Source organism: Rhynchophorus ferrugineus, unplaced genomic scaffold (genome assembly GCF_030347505.1).
Source record: "Rhynchophorus ferrugineus isolate W39M unplaced genomic scaffold, kcgeb_rfMv2 rfM10, whole genome shotgun sequence".
Taxonomy (NCBI): domain Eukaryota; kingdom Metazoa; phylum Arthropoda; class Insecta; order Coleoptera; family Curculionidae; genus Rhynchophorus; species Rhynchophorus ferrugineus.
In genome coordinates this window covers 32,681,489-32,702,259 of record NW_027472589.1, presented here as the reverse complement: position 1 = coordinate 32,702,259, position 20,771 = coordinate 32,681,489, and the positions used below count along the sequence as shown (strand labels likewise).

At 32.5% G+C, this 20,771-nt stretch overlaps 2 protein-coding genes across 3 annotated transcripts in view; one reads left to right on the top strand and one right to left on the bottom strand.

The window, feature by feature from the left end:
• LOC143203478 (uncharacterized) overlaps positions 1–20,771 on the top strand; it is a 310,987-nt gene that overhangs the window by 136,279 nt on the left and 153,937 nt on the right. The gene's annotated exons all lie outside the window — the stretch shown is intronic.
• On the bottom strand, positions 9,951–13,324 carry LOC143204326 (heat shock-related 70 kDa protein 2). Its single transcript, XM_076416916.1, has 2 exons — positions 13,072–13,324; positions 9,951–11,774 (listed from the first exon to the last, which is right to left on the bottom strand). Exons 1-2 carry the CDS (start codon positions 13,280–13,282, stop codon positions 10,102–10,104), a joined length of 1,884 nt encoding a protein of 627 aa, XP_076273031.1. The 5' UTR covers positions 13,283–13,324; the 3' UTR covers positions 9,951–10,101.

The window sequence follows — 20,771 nt, the reverse complement described above, 5'->3', positions numbered from 1 at the left end:
TATTTATAGATGAAAATGCGAAGTCTGTATATAAAAAACTAAACCGAACTGTTAAATTCGATGCTTTTTATCTCTACAAAAAATAACAGTTTTGCATTTAGTATTATTGAGTTATTCAATGATTATTTTTGTTGTTTGACCAATACACTCTGCGGAGTTCGATGTCAATTTGTTTATTCTACGTCCAGACGTGCTTCTAGCAAGTTAATTTTCGATCCAAATAAATATTCAAAAATATTGTTATGTGGGATACTCTTTTCTGAGTGTGTAAGTTACGTGAGTGGACTTGGATTGGTTTGCCTTTATTCTCCACTGTTTAAACCATTTCTCTGTATCATTTAGATGGTATTGAAGTTGAAATGAAGCAGTTTTTGGATTAGAATGCATTGATTTTAGGTCTAAGTTTTAGTTTAAAGGTCCGCAGTGTAATCCAAACACAAAACTGGTTCTAGAGTGTCGCCATGAGGGAGACCTATTCACCAAGACATTTAACATAAATCTTCTTCAGATGAGGTATGTAGGGATTCGAGATTGCCGAAGAGGAGCAAAAACATTCTTTCTTCCCACCTTTCTTTAGACATGACAACGCCTTGTCAAAAAGATGGGAAAAGTTGTAGAAAGTAACGAAAAATAAGTTAATTATATATTTCGTACCATTTTTTGTCAATTAATGTATTTCTAAAGCGAGAAATTGATACGAATATATGTAACGACCTAATATTTTACTATTAGATAACAATACTTAATCGAAATAATACAATTTCCAATTAAACTGTTTCCCGGAAATCTACGATTCGAGAATTATTCCCCGATATATTGGGGAACGTGGAAAGTGAGGGGAGCCCCCCCGTCCCATAAAACATCCCCAAGGTTCGATGTGTATCGACAAACAAAGCACGAAAACTAATTTCATCCCAACGACGGTTTAATGTGGAAGAGGGTGCGGGAGCTGTCGCACATTAAAATATCATATTTTCGAAACAGCCCCATCCGTGATGTACGGCAATGTTCGCGGATCATCGATTCCTAACGCGAATTGGGAAAAAATCCTTCACCTTCCCGGCCAGACCCTTCCCCACATCTCGACACCTACGTCATCGTTTTATCGGTACAACGTAATATGTAGCAGGAACCGCAGATTCCATCTTGCACGGTCGCTGGTTTGTTCACTGTCGCTCGTTGGTTTAAAGAATGGACGAGAATGTAATCGGAATTTTTAATAATGGGTCTCGTGTTTTTTAATTTCTATAAATTATTTTGTTTAGTTTTTGATTTTATGTTGTCTGCAATGGCGACATTGATATTTATTAGCATTGGGGGCTATCGACGGAAAACAGTGAAAAAGATGTTTGTACATCTTCCCTCTATAATCCTAGTATCCCTTCCTATATAAATTGAGAGACGGGAAGGGACGGAAATAATTGCTTAGGACATTTAATTTTATATGTGCTTATATTTTCCAACGGTCATTCATTTACGAACTAACTTTAAAAAATTAATTTCTTATAATAATAATAACACGTAATATGCAATTTATAATTTAATTTTAAACGAAGTAGAATTACTTTTATACTTGAATGTTCAGTGGACCTGCGAAAGGAAATGAAATTTTTCTCTAGAATGGAATAATACTCCACAACTCTTTTGTATTGTATTTTAATGTGTTAATTTCAATTTTTAAATAATATACTATAACAAACATAGACAATACAATAGAACTTAAACAAAACCTAAAAACTAAAGATGTACCGTAAATACTAAATAAATATTAAATATATACCTAATCATAGAAAAAAAAACTAATCCATGACATAATTAAAAATGATTTTAATGAAATGATATAAATGCATTATTTATTATTGAACGGAAATATTTTTAACAAAAAACGAGTAATGGAAGAGAGTAATGGAAATATAACCTATTATTACCATTATTGCCATAAAAACAGTCAAAATATTTTACTATTTATCATTACCAATTTTAAACTTTTTACCTTATTAACATAAGTTAATAATATTGAAAAATATCGTACCAATATTAATATACAATATATTGTCCTTTACAAGCAAACTATCAAAAAAATCATAAAACTACATCTATTACATATAAATCTATGTAAGCATAAATTGGATACATTTTTGTCAAGGTCGCGGCCAGGATGACAGAGCCAGAACTTTAAAAATCAATCAAAATCACGACTGAAACAGTCGATAGTAAAAAGTAGTCAATTACTAAACAGTCGATAGTCGATTTCAGTCGATAGTTCCCAACACTAGTATTTATCCTGTATATTTCTTAAATTATTCTTACAATTTTATTACGTACATCTATTTATTCTTGAATAATTACATCAATTATAATATAATATATATACCTACTTTCGCTATTCTTGCTCTATCAAGGGCTTTATCCAAATCAATAAAAGCTGGATAAATCTGTCTTTGTGGTTAAATTTTATCCACTATTCGTCTTGTACAGAATGTATGGTCTTATATACTTCTTCTCTAATATACTTTCTGTTAATTTTTGATTAGGCCTAATAGTATGGGAATCATTATAATGTCCTAATAAGTAAAACATATTGTTTCTTAGAATATCTATGAAAATATCACTCTGTATGTTACGGATTTCTATATCTAGGCAGAGAGGCAGCAGATATGTTACAAACTGACTGAAGCAAACATCATAGAGCCAGTGGAATGGGAAATATCCGAGATTATCACAAAACCTCTATGATACCGTTCCGCATATTAATTTTCTACTTGATACGAATAAGAATGAGGGAGTAGCAAAATATATTAGATAATATACAAACAATGGTTAAATTACCATAACAATGTTACTATAACTTGCGATTAAAACGTTTTTTTTTAATAATAAAATTATGGAAAAGTGTAATTATATTATGTTAATTAAACTAATAAGATTTGTTAAATACATATCTAGCTTATTAAATATGTGTAACAATATGTTTAAAAAACAATTAAAATGTGTTTTTTTTTTAAATTAGCGTTTGATGGATGAGGTCGTCCACTGGTGCATTCCACATTAGCTCTAGTTCAAAGGGTATATCTATCTTCAACCTTCAAATAGGTCCATTGTTGTCGAGCAGTTGTGGTACTTCGACTTTTTATGTTCACGCAATCTCTCTTGGGGTTTTTTCACAACCGTTGTTTAGAAAGCTTTGGTGAAGAAGGTGATGTTTGGATCCTAAGTCAATAATTGCACACCATATTTCCCCGCTGCTGTCAAAAATTAATTTATATATTGACAATTTGTTGTGAAATGGTAAGTGCTCTTAATTCTATCACACCTATTCGCAATTCATCCATTGTTGACTCGTCAAGAAAATCATGAAATAAGGCTTCTGGAATGTCAATTGCTGGCAGATTCTATCTGTTTTGTGAACGTTGTCGTTGATAGATTTATGCTGCTCAATCTCGTTAAGTCTTAGGTACAACGATCGATATCCACGCATCATTCAGTTCTGATCTTTGGGGCAATCTGACTACCTTTGCCAGAAAAAATTACAAGAAAATAAAATCTAGAATAATTTTTGACAAACCCTATATATTAATGTACAACATTTATATGATTCGCCGAACTATAACGAGTGTATTTATTATTAAAGTAACATAGAATTTATTATTATGCTTTTGATGTTGTTTAACTTGTGTATCTTTACCACGTTCATTGGCCTCCATATTTTCACCGGAACATATCCGAATCGCAATGTATGCAGAAAAGTTGGCGCCGTATTTTTTCATTAGCAGCGTCAGAGCGTCGTAATTTTGAAACACTGCACCCTGGAGATTTACCGGATAATAAAGCCGGCGATAAATTCATTTAAAGTTCGACCATTGAAGCCGAAAGAGATACACCATCGACATGATGCTCAGATTAATAGCGAAAATGATGTAATATTTTGTGATGTGAGGAGTCGTATTTTATTGTTGTCAATAACGGTGAAGTCTTTTATTAAATACATAATATCTTGATCTAATCTCAAGATAATGCACCAGTGAACAACTGAGAATAACTAGGAACAAAAAGCAGAAATAACCTTTTTTTTGTTAAATATTAAAGTCTCCTTCAGCAGATATAAACAATTATTCACTGAATATATATTGGTAGAAAGAGGAAACAGGCCGAAAATCCACAACATATTTTTATTCGTTTGAAAAATATGAATTTTTCCAACCGTGTGTTATTAACGACAGTCTACTCAAAGGTACGCACTAAACAAAAAAATACAATGAATACAATGATTTATTTATTATATTTATTTTCTTGACAAGTAAGTTTATACAAATATCAAAAAATGTATGGGACAAAAGTCTATTATATTTTTATCAACAGGATCGTAAACTTGTTTTTCATTAGAATATTTCCATACTTCATAGTTTTCAATCGAGTCAAATTTCAATTTGAAAAACTAAAATAAATAATCTATATATTATGCGACTTAATGAAAACTATTCCTCCGTTTTTGGGAAAATGTTTGCAGCACCGAGAGGCTTCCAGTTTCATACGATTAAAGTTTATACTGAGCAATACTTTTTAGGCCTTAGATTTTTACGTCATATATGCTACGAATATGTAAACTCCAATACTATGAAGTGCGCCCAAATCGAACAAGCGGGAAGAGAATCTATTTTCGTTCGACCTAGTCCACAGGCTTCAAGATCCTACTCTCATAGGGTACGTTGTTCTCCGTTTCATTTTAATTTTATGCCATATTGTTTTATATTTTCCATTTTACTTATTCGGTTACTGGCGGAAGCAATAAAGTCACGGTAAGCTGGTATTAAAAACTATTTAGAAGAATATAATAATATAAAGTTACATTTCACATATTTTATGGGGCTAACCAATTATGTGTATCCATTTTACCATATATTATATTGTGAAATAAAAACATGACATGCCAACAATTCATCTTAATATATAATAACAAAATTCGATAATAACAAGAAACCTTTAGCCTGTAGTTAGATTTTCTCAACCTACTTTTTCGTTCATAATTTTAAGAATGTATGATTATATGAATTTGATATTTAGAAAACACGGAATACATATACAATAAAAACATAGAAGTGTTTTTTGTGATTCCCAATTAATTTTATGTTTTATTATTAAATGTATTTCATAACAAAGCACTCCCTGAATATTGTGGGTAATAAACACATCAATTTGTACATCAAGAGCTAAAATAAATATTGCAAATAATATTAGTGATTGAACTTTATATTTTTTTAATTCCTCTTTTTACCTTTTGCGCGTGAATTTGGTCCCATGTGAGATACAAACGCTAAACAGTATTGTAGTAAAATAACAATGAAAATTAAAAATAAACTTGAAATGTATCTGTTATTGTCCGTCTAGAGGGAGCGATTCAAAAAAAAGCCTTGAAGATAAAGGATTGTTTATGAGACTGTTAATAACTAGCGTTGGGAACTATCAATTGAAAACAGTCGAAACAGTCGATAGTCAAAAAACTGCACTGTTCGACTGTTTTTCAATTCCTGTTGTCAGAACAAGATGTACGAATCCTTTCCTATATAAATTGTGAGAGAGGAAAGGACGGATATAATTGCTTTTGTTAGTTAATTTTATTTTTGGTTAGTTAGTTTTGGCAGTTAATTTTATATGTGGTTATATTTTCCAACGGTAGTATAAGCGAGACGGGAACTAACTTTAAAAAAGAAAAGGAAAAAATAATTACTCAATACTATTATAATAATACATAACATGCAATTTTTAATTTCATTTTAAACAGAGTAAAATTACTTTTGTATTTGAATGTTCTGTGGATCTGTAAAAAGGAATGGAATTTTTCTATGGAATGGAATAATACCCCAACAATGTTTTATTGTATTTTAATGTGTTAATTGTAGTACTATATAAAAATTAAACATATACCTAATCATAGAAAAAAACTAATCCGTGACCTATTATTGCCATAAAAACAATCAAAATATTTTTCTATTTATCAATCCCAATTTTAATCTTTTTACACTATTACATTAACAATCCGGAAATCCGTAATCCAAGAAATATCATACCAAAATGCTATAATATTAATATACAATATATTTTTATTTACAAGCAAACTATTAAAAAAATCATAAAACTACATATATTACATATAAATCTATGTAAGCATAAATTGGGTACATTTCTGCCAAGGTCGCGGCTAGGACGACAGAGCCAGAACTACCTAGCTAACAAAAATAGTATGACTGAAACAGTCACTGGTAAAAAGTAGTAAAATCAGTCGAAGCAAAAATGTCGACTGAAACAGCCGATAGTAAAAAGTAGTCAATTACTAAACAGTCGATAGTCAATTTCAGTCGATAGTCAATTTCAGTCGATAGTTCCCAGCACTATTAATAATCTTTTTAAAAAGCCATGATATAATAGTTTTGAATGTAAATTTTAGCTGTAAAATATTATGGAGTAATATATGAAAATTTTTAATAGGCCAGTCGAATGAATTACTGAAACTATAGTTTCTGTATACAGAAGAATTAAGGAATTAACGACGAGATGGTCCATGATTGATGTTACAATTAGAATAAATTATGAATTTTTTAAAGTAATTAAGTGTTTGAATTAATTAAGTAAATAGGTATTTTTGTAATATAGTATTTTGAACTCATTGATATTTTGTACGGATAGAGAAATTGCATTTTCATTAATTGAAGAAGTGATTTTATACAAATATTTACCTAGACTGTGTTTGGGATCGAAAACATGTCAATAGGATGAAGTTTCTTTTATGAATGGTCCATTAGTTATATTATATAACGGAAATCCCATAATAATATTTATCGCCCACGGGCAGATTGTTGAAGTTTTAAGAGATGTATTTTAAAAAAATATAGTATTTTGCTTATTTTTATCATATTTTCTTGTATAATATTATTTTATAGCCGCGTAAATAGAAACTAGTATCAATCTGCATCGGTCCATATCGTTCATCCTCCGTAAATAAAACCGTATATTTGATTGTATCTATTGCGCTCTAAAAGATGTTGATCTTTTTCCGGTTCAATCGCCGGTTACCGATAACAATATGGGATAAGCGGCGCCGACCAATCCATCGTAGGCTCGGAATTTGCGCCAGCCGAATTTCTATGGGGGGGATTTGGGAACGCGCAGAGATGTTTTGATAGCGCCCTCGGAAGCGGCCTTTGGGGAATGCCTTTGTCTACATAAGGAGGGCCGAGGGTGTGGATTCTTGTCTTGACGCGAGGACGACTAATTGCCTGTTGTTGGCGAAATGAGAGATATTGCTAGCTTGTCTAAGAACCATATATATACAGGAGATGCACAAGTAATATGAACAACTGACATATACAAAATATATATTTATTAATAAGGTATTGAGTGGTTAGCTTTATTGTTGCCGAGTCTCCAAAGGAATTTTGTTCCACTCTTGTATCAAAATATCTCTACCACTCATTCTCTTCTGCGGAACTCCCCAGAACGATTCAATTATGTTGATATTCTTCAACCAAGACTGTTTTGGGATTTTGGCTGTTTGTATGGGCTCATTATTATTTTGGCATATAGCAGTGTTTGCCATGATGATCGTTGCACTTCTTCAGTTAGAAGCTTAGCGTTGGCTCCCATTATAAAGGGTTTCGGAATATCAATTTCTTAAATATTTAACTTTGTTGAAGTGTGCCTTGAGTTCTGCTATCACTTTTGCCACTATAGTTTTATCTTAGCTGGCCACAATCATTTTAATGTTCGTCCATCTCTAACAGTTTGAGTTTATCCTTCTGTTCCTCTCGCTGTTGATGTTTTACGATTTATTGTGTCTGCTCTCATTACCGTGTCTACTTAAAACTCCTGAAAAATCTAAAAAGTCTGTGGTGTTACAGATCTCTCAACTGATGTCCATCAAACACTTTTGAAATGACGGCGATGCTGCTCGATTATATTCCATTTCTAGGTTTTAGTTGCATTGACTCAAAAGCGCAAATTATCAAAAGAAAAAGCGGAAAGGCCACCATACTTAAAATAAAATACTAAACACCGAAGAGGAATAAGATTGATTAATAAACGGGTTAAAATGAAAGGAGCTGCAATGTAATTGTTTAAGGATCGGCTGTAAAAACAAAACGATTCCGATTTTATATTCATAAAACATAAATTATGAAGGAATTATTAGTAAGAAATGACAGAACATTGGGTGATAAGACTCGTTTAATAGAGATAGGAAAACCTAGTAATATATAGTATATCATGAACAATAAAAATAAACATGGATACAGGGAGAGAAAGCATGTCTCGGGAAGAGACGGAACTTGTAAGGGAAAAGGAGAGAAAATATCACAAATTGGAAATTTGCAAACTCGGAAAGAGGAAAAAACTGTATAGATGTATAAAGGGTATGTAGTGGTGGGAGAATATCAAGAAATTAAGGAAAATATACTGATAACCGGAATGGAAAGAAGCGATCTGACATTCATAAAATGATTTTTTTATAACATCTTTATTAGATACGCTTAGTACAATCTTAATTATTATTATTATTACAATTAATTTATTACTACTTTTCCTATGTGTTTGGATTAATTAACAAACAAGACGAGTGCGAGAAAATACATCAGTATGTATTCCTCAATTATAAAATTATAATTATTTATTAATTATTAACTTATAGCTATAGTTTACACTAATAATACACACTAAATGTTCACACAAGTTCGTATGGTTTTGTTCGTTTCGATCTCCTGACATCCTGCGCACTGTCCAGCAGTTGTATTGCTTCCACGTTAGTATGATTTAGTAATCTTCTTTCGTGTTTCAAGGCGAAATCCTGCACAACTTCGCAAATCCATTTGATTTCCCGGTCATCGTGCAGTTCTTCATTGGTTACATAGCGATAGGCATTGGTAATCAATCCAAGAACCTTGTTTTGACAGCGCTGTATGACTAACTGATTTGACTTTTTAGTGCAACCTCATATTTACACCCCATAGGTCCAAATTGGCTTTATAATTGTATTATAGATCAACCTCTTTGATTTTGGATCAAGTTGAGAGTATCTTCCGACTAATAAGTATAGTTGTTTTATTTTGGTTCTAATGTGTTTTGCTTTTTGTCTAACGTGATGCTTCCAATTTAATGTACCGTCAAGATGGATTCCAAGGTATTTTGCTGATTCTGCTTGAGGAATCGGGCATCCATTGACTGATATAATTAAGTTTTTATTATTTCACCTTAATGCAAAATTAACGTGGATAGTTTTGGAGCTGTTAAGTTGAATTTTCCAATCTTTTGTCCATTTGTAGATTTTGTTGACTGCCACTTGCACTTTTTCTATTGCCCTAGGCAGAGATATATCTTTTGCCATAATAACTGTGTCATCAGCAAATGTTCCAAGAAGTGTTTCTTTTGTTGTTGGAATGTCAGCAGTGTAGAGCAGATACAGGAGAGGTCCTAAGACGCTACCTTGTGAAACTCCAGCCGAGATATTTTTAAATGTCGACAACGCCATTTCGTGCGATACTCTAAATTTTCTTCCGAATAAATATAACTCCAGCAACTGACAATAGTTGCGCGGTAATATTTTGCTCATCTTATAGATTAATCCCAAATGCCAAACCCGATCAAAAGCTTGTGAGACATCCAGGAATATTGCAGGGCAGTATAAAATGATTAATGGTCATACTGTTGTTTACAATGGAGTAAATTAAAGTAAGAAATCATGGAGTGGGCATATAATAAATAATGTGAATTTGTATAATAAAATTTAATACGAATATATTTACAATTATTAATACAATTATAATTTAATCAGCTAATTATACATAGTTGTAAATAGGTTTACATTAAAATATGTATGATTTACATAATGTTTTTAAGTCAATACAACAATATTATTAATTACTAACTGATGTTAAAATAGTTCATGAAACAACCTTGGAATAATAGCAATTTTATACGACTGCCTTATATATCAGCCCCTACTAAAAGTCTGCTTCTATTACCTTTGATTTATATTATACCATGATTTGTATTAATGTTAATTGTCTAGGAAACAAAAGACAAATTAGGAAATTTTATTATTTTGGGGTGAAGCCGTCATTCATATTCTTCTATTACATCAGTTATCGTTTCTAAAGCTTCTTCAAAGTCCACGTCAATAACATCTACTATACCTTTAATTACTTTATGAAATGCTTGAAATTTCTCTAGTATTTCGTCGAAAGATGAATGAGAGTTTGTTTGTTCTATATACTCATCTAATTCAGAGCATTTGCGTTTAACATATTCTTTTTCAATAATCGAAGGTATGTTTTCTAGACCGTACATTATGTGGTTTATGACTCTTTTAACGATAACATAAATATTTACGTAAGATTTAAATACGTCATCATCGTGTCTGTTTTTCTCTGCATCTTCTACTTTACATTTTATTTCATTTTCACATAGTCGATATTCCTGCAAAGTTACACTAAACTTGGTTTTTCTGCCTGTAGATAAAACTTTAACTTCTACTCTAAGTATTCCGTCGCTGTCAAGAATAAATGTCACTGCAACTTTAACGTCACCTGCTTTACCTTTTGGCAGATTACCGCAGGTGAATTGACCTAGATAGTTATTATAAATTGTTTGGCTTCGCTCGCCTTCATAAATTTTAATACCTATTGAACTTTGGTCATTAACTGCTGTTATGAATTCTTTGTCCCTACTGAGTGGCAATTTCGAACCTTTTTCAATTATTCTACTTATTAAGCCCCTCCATGTTTCTATTCCCAACGACAAGGGTGTTACTTCAGTTACTCTAATGTTTTCTTTTTTTGTACACTGTTTAATTAATAAAGCTGCTTGATATGCTGCACCAAGTGCGACAGTTTCATCAGGATTTACGTCGGTTTTGATTTTGCTTGCTCCAAAATATTGAGCTACCGTACTTCGTATCAATGGTGTTCTCGTTACACCACCAACAAGTATCACATTGGTTATATCTTCTGGAGTAATATTTAGGTCTCTTAGACATTTTTTAACACTATCCATAGACATTGCAACTAATTGGTGTATAATTTCTTCATACTGCTTACGTGTTATTGATAACTCAAAATCTTCTTCACTTCCATTGACGCATTCTAGCACAACGCAATACTCATGTTGAATAGAAAGCTTTTCTTTCAGCACCACGCATTTTTCTTTCAATCGTTTTATTAACTTTGGGGTTATAATTTGTTGTCCATATTTATTCTTCAATATTTTCTTGAAGTAATCAATAAGTAAATTGTCCATGTCACGCCCACCAAGAAAACTATTACCTTCCACGTTCAGCACATTGAAATCCTTGCCTTTTACCTCAATAACTGAGACGTCAAAAGTGCCGCCTCCAAAGTCATAAATCAAAATTTTTCCTTTTATTTCGGGATTTTCTCTAAAATAATGCAGTGCACCTGCAACGGGTTCCGTGATGAGTTTTAGTACCTTTAACCCAGCTAGTTCCGCTGCTTTCCTTGTAGCTTTTTTTTGAGCGTTGCAAAAATAAGCTGGCACAGAAACAACCGCTTCCTTAACTTCCGCTCCCAAATATTCACTGGCGGAATTCTTCAGATATTTGAGTACTTCCGAGCTGACTTCTTCTGGTGTTTTTGTCATAAGCTTTCCGTTATGTTTAAACTTGAAAACAACATCGTCACCATCATTTGTTAGATTAAAACGATAGTTTTCGTCGTTTTTTATTGACTGAACGTATACGTCGTTATAATCACGACCGATGAACCGTTTTACATCTGTAATTAAAAGAAAAATAATTAAAAATTCCCATTAAGTTTGAATTCTGCCAAATCAATATAAGTATATGGCGTTGATCTTGAATGATAATGATGTGATTTGAAAATTGTGCTCGATGTATACGATTTAAAAACGCTACTAAATTCGACATTTTAAAACATGTCTTCTAATCTTATGTGTTAGTTCAAATATATATATTCAAAATTATTCAAATTCAATATGCTCGATGGTCATATCTAAGAAAACTCAGGTTCATTTTCGTTTTTTATACATTTTCTCTTTCAGAAACTTTTTTTAAAAGTTAAGCCCACACGAAAACTAAATGACGCAGTATATTCGCATTTTATTCAGATATATACATTCACATATTTTAATCAGTTAATAAACAATGTCCTTATCTTTGATCTGAGTTATGTGCTTATCATGTACTCGTCATATTTTTTATTTAAAAACGTATGAGTAATTAATCTTGAAGTTGCCGAACAGAAAATATTCCAATATGATATTTTAAAAATTAATAATAGAGACTTGTCCATAATAACGATCTTTAACTATAACAAAATATTAAGCAGTACTAAGAACCCTTCATCTTAGAGACAAGTGTGTAATCAGAAAAGAAAAAAAAACACAAAGAAGGTTTTGTATCAGTTAAATTTTCAGAAGCAAAAGGAACAAAAAATTGGAAACTTTTAGATGTCGAAAGCTATGAAGAATGATGTAGTTCTTTTTATCATCTAGAGTCATAGCGTTTCCTCAATCAAGATGTATTACGAGTTAAAAATGGAGATTTCTGAAGCTCATTTCTGTCATATTTTCCTTTATGATTCCATAGAAGGACGAATGCTCATCGAATATGGCGTAACTTTTCTGGCGATGAGAGTTTTATTGGACCTGGAAAAGAATTCTAACGAATCATGATGAAGCCATTAAGTCGCTTTCTATTATCAATAGTTAATGCTAGTGAAGCTAGATTAAGTCTGGATCAGCAGAATAGGTGTTGCTTTCCATGACGATAATGCCAGAACAGACAGAAATTTAGTGAGTCAACAAAATCTGAGAGAGATTGGCTACTATTTGTTACTGTATCTCTTCAAAAGTCGCTTAATAATATAAATCTGGTTCCAAAAGAGGTTTGATTAAAACATATTCTACAGTGATGAAAGTACCTTGTAACAAAATGACAAGAGTTTATCGATAAAAACAACGTCCGATTACTAATCGATTAATAGATACATGTCTCTGAATATATTCTCTTTGGAATATGAATGTATAAAATAATTCAACATTTTTACTTACCGTAAAAAAAATTGGTTATACATCTGATACTTTGATCGTCAGCTGTAGTACCAACGCTGATATTTGAATTCTCCTCATTGTAAAATATGAAAGATGGAGTTGTGCGATATCCTTCGAGGTTTGCAATAGTTTCCAGTTTACCATTTGACAAAACTGCTGCAGCTGAGAATGATGTCCCCAAATCGATTCCAATAACTGGTGCTTTGTTCATCTTTTTTTTTTATAGACATGTAGTTACAATTCTTGTATTATCACTTGTGGATCTACTTATATATAGATTTTAAAAATATCTTATCAATAACTTATCTGGCTGGCGTCACATATTCTTAGAATAAAACACATAATTGTGCGTAATAGTTTATTGGCCATAAATATTTAAGAGTTTGCTTTTCAATGAATATAACAAGGGCTAGATATTTTTGGTTTTGTTCATGTTTTTCAGAGCGAATGTATTCATAAAAATTTCAACACCCGAGATTTTGAAGCTGTAGGATGAGTACATAAAGTTGATCAACCTGTATCTTTCAGTTATTACCGAATCATTAAATATTTGTGTGATTTAGTGGTGTAATAAAAATATTGATCGCCATTTATTTTCGTAAACTAAAAAAAATCTGAACGTGATATTTATTGTAAGCTTCGTCTGAAACACAAAGTTTGCTATTTCAAGTCTGATGACAATGTAGTAATGACATCAATGCAGAAGTGTCAGAAACAATTAAGGCATTTAGGTTATTTAGGCAACAAATAATTATTAAACAAGAAGGCCCTATAAACTTCGTATCACCTTCACAGTCTTCGTCGATTATCAGTGAATTAAATCTCCTGGCATGCTCACAAAGCCCGATGTGAACATTTTAACTAAATAATCGTTTTGATGAGGACACGTTTCTAGCTCGGGAACCATTACTCGCGACACTATTGGATTTAACGGAGTACAACGTCTATCACTTTCCATATCCGGATCCGCATAAAGAACCGAGAAAATGTTCTACGTGGTTTCACCAATACAGACACTGAGACCACTTTTTTGATTGGTTCGTTTGAATTGCCCTAGAAAGGATTTTATTCTATAATGCGGTAGTTTGTTTCAGTTTGTTTATAATGCAATTATTATGTGCCTGTTGACACCTGTGCAAGCACTTTGTAAAGTGTCATCAATTAAAACATTTTGAAGGGGATTATTTAGTTAAGCAAATGTATATTGTAGAAAACAGCCAGTTTAACTAATTAATTCTTCAACAAATATATTTTAAAAAGTACATTAATACAAAATGAAATAATGCAATTTGTAGACCAACAAGTTTAGGCTGATTTTGTACCGAAAATATTATCTCATGATTGTTTTATTATATTTAAGCGCTCTCTTTAACTCCTCGATTTCACTATATTTAAAGTACAATAGTAATTTTGATAAATATCATACATTTTAATTATTTATTGTTGTCCTTTAAGACAATTATAACTTCTTTCACTAAATTTTTGTGCCGAACAAGTAAATAAAATATTAATAGATATAGACTTAGCCTGCCTTCAGTATTACAGACAATTATTCAGACTTTAATACATCTTATTTAAATTGATAGTATAAAAAAAGTATAAAATAGGGCAAAGGCCTTTCTTGTTTTTTATATTTACATTTAATTATATTTATTTTGCGAAATTACATTTCATCAGTCACTTCTTCATGCATTCCTAATGAAATAGTTTCTTCACAAGTGTCTGTAATGGTAATTTAATAACTAACCAATGAAATGTTGCGAAATGACTATCTCAGCGCATTCCTGCTAAAAAAACAATTCTGAGTTTATACGTATTAAGTTAACACTGTATGTCTAAGTTCGGAAAACGTTAAAGAAATGCGCATGCTCGCTTCCGAATTTCGAATTTTCCGTCCGTTACTGACGGAACGACACTGTTTATTCCTCGTCGCCTTCTTCGCTGTATCGCCCAACGAAAGAGATAAAACAACATTACTTTAAATGGGTTTTTCTTGCTAATTTTCGCTCCTTCTCGGCTTATAAATTTCCCGTCGCCGGATTGTTTGGCTCGCGGAAGATTGTCGCAGGAAACACGCGATAGAAAAACGGAGCCCGCGAAGGACAAAGAGAGGAAGAGATACGACGACGGGCCGCGAGAGGAGAGGGCCGTGAACGAGAGTTTAAAAAGTAAATACTTAAAACAAAGTTTTAATAGGCCGTCGGGGAAGGAGGGTGACGGGGGCCGGGGGGGGGCGGACGCGCCAGGTTGATTACGCAAAGTTTCCAAGACAAATAAGGCATTGTTCCCCTGTCTACACCGGAAAACTGATCCGGGCCTTTTTCTTATTAAAAACTTTTTAAAAAACGGTCCGTCATTACCGACTGCTGCTTTAATACGTTCGAAAAACAAAGCCGGGGAGCAGAAAGTACCGGGAGGGTGGCTCTTATTGCGGAAGAAGGGAGGAGGCAGGAATTAAAAGGACATCATTCGAAGACTGCACTCAAGGAAATCGTTTTTCCTTATTCCATTATTATTTGCATTCTGTCCTATAAATTAATTTTAAAAGATTTACAACATATGATGTTGAGCATATTTTGAACCAACTTTATGTTAAAGCATCACGGACAAACATCAAACACCTCATTAAATACATTTGGCAAACTTATTAATGGGTGTTTTCTAGTAGTGACCGCTAAATATGTTAAGCTTTGTGGCGACATAACAGAGCGTACTTCCTGTTTTTAAATGTCAGCACTTGATAAACAAATTTTTATGTCTGAATTCATTTAGATAGTTTAAGAGGGTGATCTTTTAGCTTACATAAAAGTTATATTGACGGCGTATTTAGTAAATCACAGTAAAGGACTTATCACGCAAAACAATAACAAGGAACACTTTAAAAACGGTCGAATGTCGTCATAGTTAGAACCCTGTATCAGTAATACTCTTGAATAAGTGTTGATAAGCTATAGAAACATCAATGGGCTGCGTTTTAATATCGTGACATTTTTACATCTGTTAGTTAGTTAGTTATGACTGCACCTGAGTTATGTTACAGCTGAGGTTATTGTAGCCTGCAAAAAGGGGAGATTAGCGGTGACGCGGTGCCAAACTCCCAACATCGGCTCCCGAACAAGCGCATTTTCGGAAGAACTTGACTTCTGGAGTGTCAGTTATCTGTGGATTTGATTGTTTCTGACAAACCTTTCTGAGGAGCTTATTCTGGAAAACTTGAAGTCGTTTCACCTGCTTGGGTGTAACAAATTTGAAGTAGACATTAGATCTAGGGGAATACGAACCGGATTATCATCTTGTAAAATAAGCATTTGACGAAAACGAAAGCTCTGGTAAAAGAGCAGATCAGAAAGGATAGCGGCTTTGTTATCCCCCGACCTTTCTGAATTGCTTTATGGGTATTTCTAGGTACGTGGAGATCCAGCCATGAAATTGTTATGATGTCGATCTTGAGTACTATAGCCTGGCTATTTAGAGCGTTGATTGCATCCTTCAAAATATAAGCCACTTGACCGCATGATCGAGCTGCTTCTGTAAACGTCCTTCGAAATATGGAGATGATTTTGTTCCCTTTTTTGGGAATTACCGCTTTATGTGCGTGATTACAGGACGCCGAAAAATGTCGCAGCCTCATGATGTAGTTTATGTTAGCCAATTCCGCGAGCTGCTTCGATAGATATTCCACCGATACAATTAACAAGGGGTAATTCTTAACTCTGATTGTACTCCGATATGGCCAAATAAAGAAAGTCTCTTACGTCACGCATGCGAGGATCATGTATTTCCCATTTCGCGTCGATGGAAGACGACGGAAAGGGGACAACGAGGAAAAAAGCGACGAGTACGACGGGAAAAAGTCTACCGGATTGGGCGGGCTTCGAGTTCCCGTGACATTTTGATTTATAACGGGGCTAATTTCAATTTTAAATCGTGTCGTCGGTTCGTCTCTTGCCGGCTGAGTGCCTAATAAGGTTATTCTTGGTGTTGGCCTTTTTCTGGTGTCACTTTTTCCCCGTCCGACCGTTAACATCCGCTCGATTAAATTCCGCTATTCTTCTCGTAGAAAATGACATTTCTCTTTGAGCGTACACGTTATTTGGTTATTTGTTAATAATAAGTTGACCCCATCGGTGTTGTCCTGTAAAAGCTATAAATATTAAATTTGATTTGAACACTGTTAGTTCTGTTTTCTGGCGCGTATATAAAGAATGTTGAAGCTTGCCAACAAAGGATTAATACAATCAGGAATGATAACGGCCAATACACAAGACATTTACCAAAATATTGAGATGTGATATGAGTTTAAAGGAACGTTCCCCTTTTAAATAAAAAAAATGCCTTCTATACGCTCAGGAAGGTAGTGAATAAGGAAACTGGTGGATTTTCTTTTTAGATGCTCCTTGTGTAACTAAAAGAACGTTTTTAATATCAGTGATTTTCGCAACGGTTCAATTACAAAATGAATTGCAGCTGCGTCTTTGGATGATGGTCAAATGACCCATTCAGCACAAAAATGGCCAGTGAACATGCAAACTGATGAAATTCCAACAGGAAATCCTTCCGGGAATTATGCATTAGCTAAAGAGTTGCGGCTAAATAAGTCAGCAAAGCACATAAAGCCTGGAGACATAGACTTAGACGTTTAAATGCCACGGTTATAATAATATCAGGTGTTTAGAATACATTAAAGATGTTAACTTATTTGTTAAATTGTTACTTGTTGTTGCCGACTAATCCACAATTTGTCTTTACAATAAATTCAATCTAGGTATATATTTTTGTTAGAAGGACCCATCAACTCTATCTTAGTATCTGGTGTAATACTGTTTATGTATTAACAGTGCTGCTTTTCTATCAAATAAACCTTACTACACTACACTGTACAAGATCAAATTCTTTTTAGTGTATATATTCTGTTATCCAAAATTTGTAATACTTCGATATTGAGATCAGAATGGAGTCTGTCTATCCTCATATCTTTTTGCGATTCTCTTAATTTCCTGAGTGACAGTCTGTACCCGAAGGTCTCGATGTAAGTAATCAGTCCTGTAGTATCTGGGTGCCCCTACAATATTTCTGAGGACTTTGTTCTGCTAAAGTTTATTGTATTTAGTTTAACACCCCCATAATTGAGTTCCGTATGTCCATATAGGTTTCAATAGTTGCTTTTTTAATAGCAATTTATTATGTACTGATAATTGTGATTTTATACCAACTAATCAATATATTTTTCTATAATTTAACATGTTCCTTCTAGCAAAGTTTTGCATGAAGATTCGTTCCGAAGTACTGTTTGTCCGTTGTGTATTTTCATGCAGCTTCTTCTCTGTTGGATCCAGAATTAATAAATAATGAATTTTCTAGAAATCAATGAATCAAGCTGGATCTGGTGGCGGTACCAACGGCGCCAGTCTCACTTGGCCGCTGACGCAACACAATCCAGGGGCTTCATTTTTCTATTAATTTTCTATGAAATGTAACAATGATTAAGCTCAATACTTCTACGTAATTCATTTTGATTCCACCATTTCCATTCAACTTGGCGATATGTTGAAGAACGAGATTCAAACGAAAATAAAAATACCTCAACTTTTCTGTATACTTTTTGTATTTCTGTGTACCATTGTCTATCAAAATGTAATAAAAAACTCACTCATCAACATCCAGTGGTCGCATAACTGGTTAATCCTCTCTTAATAGATTTACAGTCAGGAGCTATTATTTTATTTGAGCTACAACTATTGATCCAAGAAGAAAAGTATATAGGCCTTTGCATACCTTCTTTCGGAAGGGAAGTTATTTTTAAAATTAAAAAAATTAATATTTGATACTTGATCTCTAAACGCACTATTCCATATGTCAGCCATACTGAAAATGGTGTTAAAAATAAATAAACAAAAAATGTACCATACAAACGAAATGAGCCAACAGATCCCGTCGGGGCCTATAGCGTAGCGACTAAAGCAAGTGATAAGTTTAAAGTAGCGACATCTAGATGTTGGACGTCACGAAACATTTCACTAAAATTTCCTATGTTAGTTAAATCTCTATTTCTCTATGTATATAACTCTATGGTTTATAGATTAGCCACAAAATAGACGGACTTTTACTACTATTATTATTACTATTTATATGGTTTGTGATATTAGTTAACTTTTCTTAAATTTGCTAATTTTCTGTCAAATTTTTAAAAATTTTTCTTTTCGTAAGAACTTTCTACTAAGTGTTTTACAAACTTTGTTGTTATGGTCTGACCGTAACAAATAGCGATTTATTATTAAATTTTATATTGTTTAATAGATATTAATTGTATATAGATTAATATATGAAAGCTAAACCTATTTTCTGGAAAGTTTTTATGAGTTCCGTTTCGCATTTTTTATTTAACAATAACATTTTGGTACACCTGAATTTCGTTTTATGTGCGTTGTGATATAGACGACGGTATAAAAGTCGTGAAAATACCGTTTAATATTTAATTCCCATATTACCGTTACTGAACTATAGGATCCGATACAACAGATGTCTGGGTTGTTCGGTAGTTTTATAAGAATATCAGTAGATTTTCTATGAGCGCTACTGATATTAAATACATAGATTTTTAATACAAACGTTCTTAAAATATACTAACCGATATTAAAGTGTAATCGATAAATTTACCAAAGTTTTGGGGTTACTTGATATGATTAGATTTTAAAATATCTCATTTGAAAGATCAACTATTGATAAAATTATTGCTTCTTTTAACTTTTGAAGCATGATATATCTACATTCAAAGCAAATTGCAATTTCTCTGGCAATAACAATAGTTTTTCGTTGATTGTCACATCTGATGGCGATATTATGGATCTCAGATGGCATTCGATCCAATAGTATTTCAAAAATGTTGACTAAGTCGTTGTTTTGATGAAGAAACTTTCGTATTTGTTGGACAATAGTTCACTTTATATATATATATATATATATATATATATATATATATATATATATGTTTAAAAATACATTTTATTTAAATATATGTGAAATTTACATTGCAAATATTATTTCAGAGGAGAATCCTTAGAATTTTCTATGTTTAATGACAATATATTATACTAACAATACATTAAAACATAATATAACAGATTTAACACAAAACTTAGACTTTTAAATATACAAAGTTTAATAAACTATCGAATATGGAACATTTAATATTATCTTAAATTTAACTCGGTCAAATACAGAGGAGAGTGCAATATGTATGTCGCATACTCGTTATTTTACAATGTCTTTTTAAGTTTTTTTTTATCAAGTATGTATTGTAAGTATATAATTGTACGTTATATAAGCTGAGTTATAATATGATATTGCAATAAAAAATGTTTGCCTTTGCTATTCTGTTCACCTAACTATTATACTTCTGATCACGTCTCGTTGATAATGCCCAATATAGTTGATTGTTTTGAAAAACACAGGCATTTAGTGATATAAAATGTTAGACAGACTGCTTGTGAAGTTAAGTTTTGTGCAAAATCTGTGAATTAAATAGAATAGTCGAGATATCATTTACCAACAAAGTAAAAAAAGTCTCTGGCTTCGTCGAATTACATCTGTCATACTGCCGGGCTTTAATAACTTCACTGTTCAACTCTATCTTAATATTTCCTGACATATTTTTTCAGCTAAAATAGAGACTTGTTATATTTTTCAAATCAGTTACATGT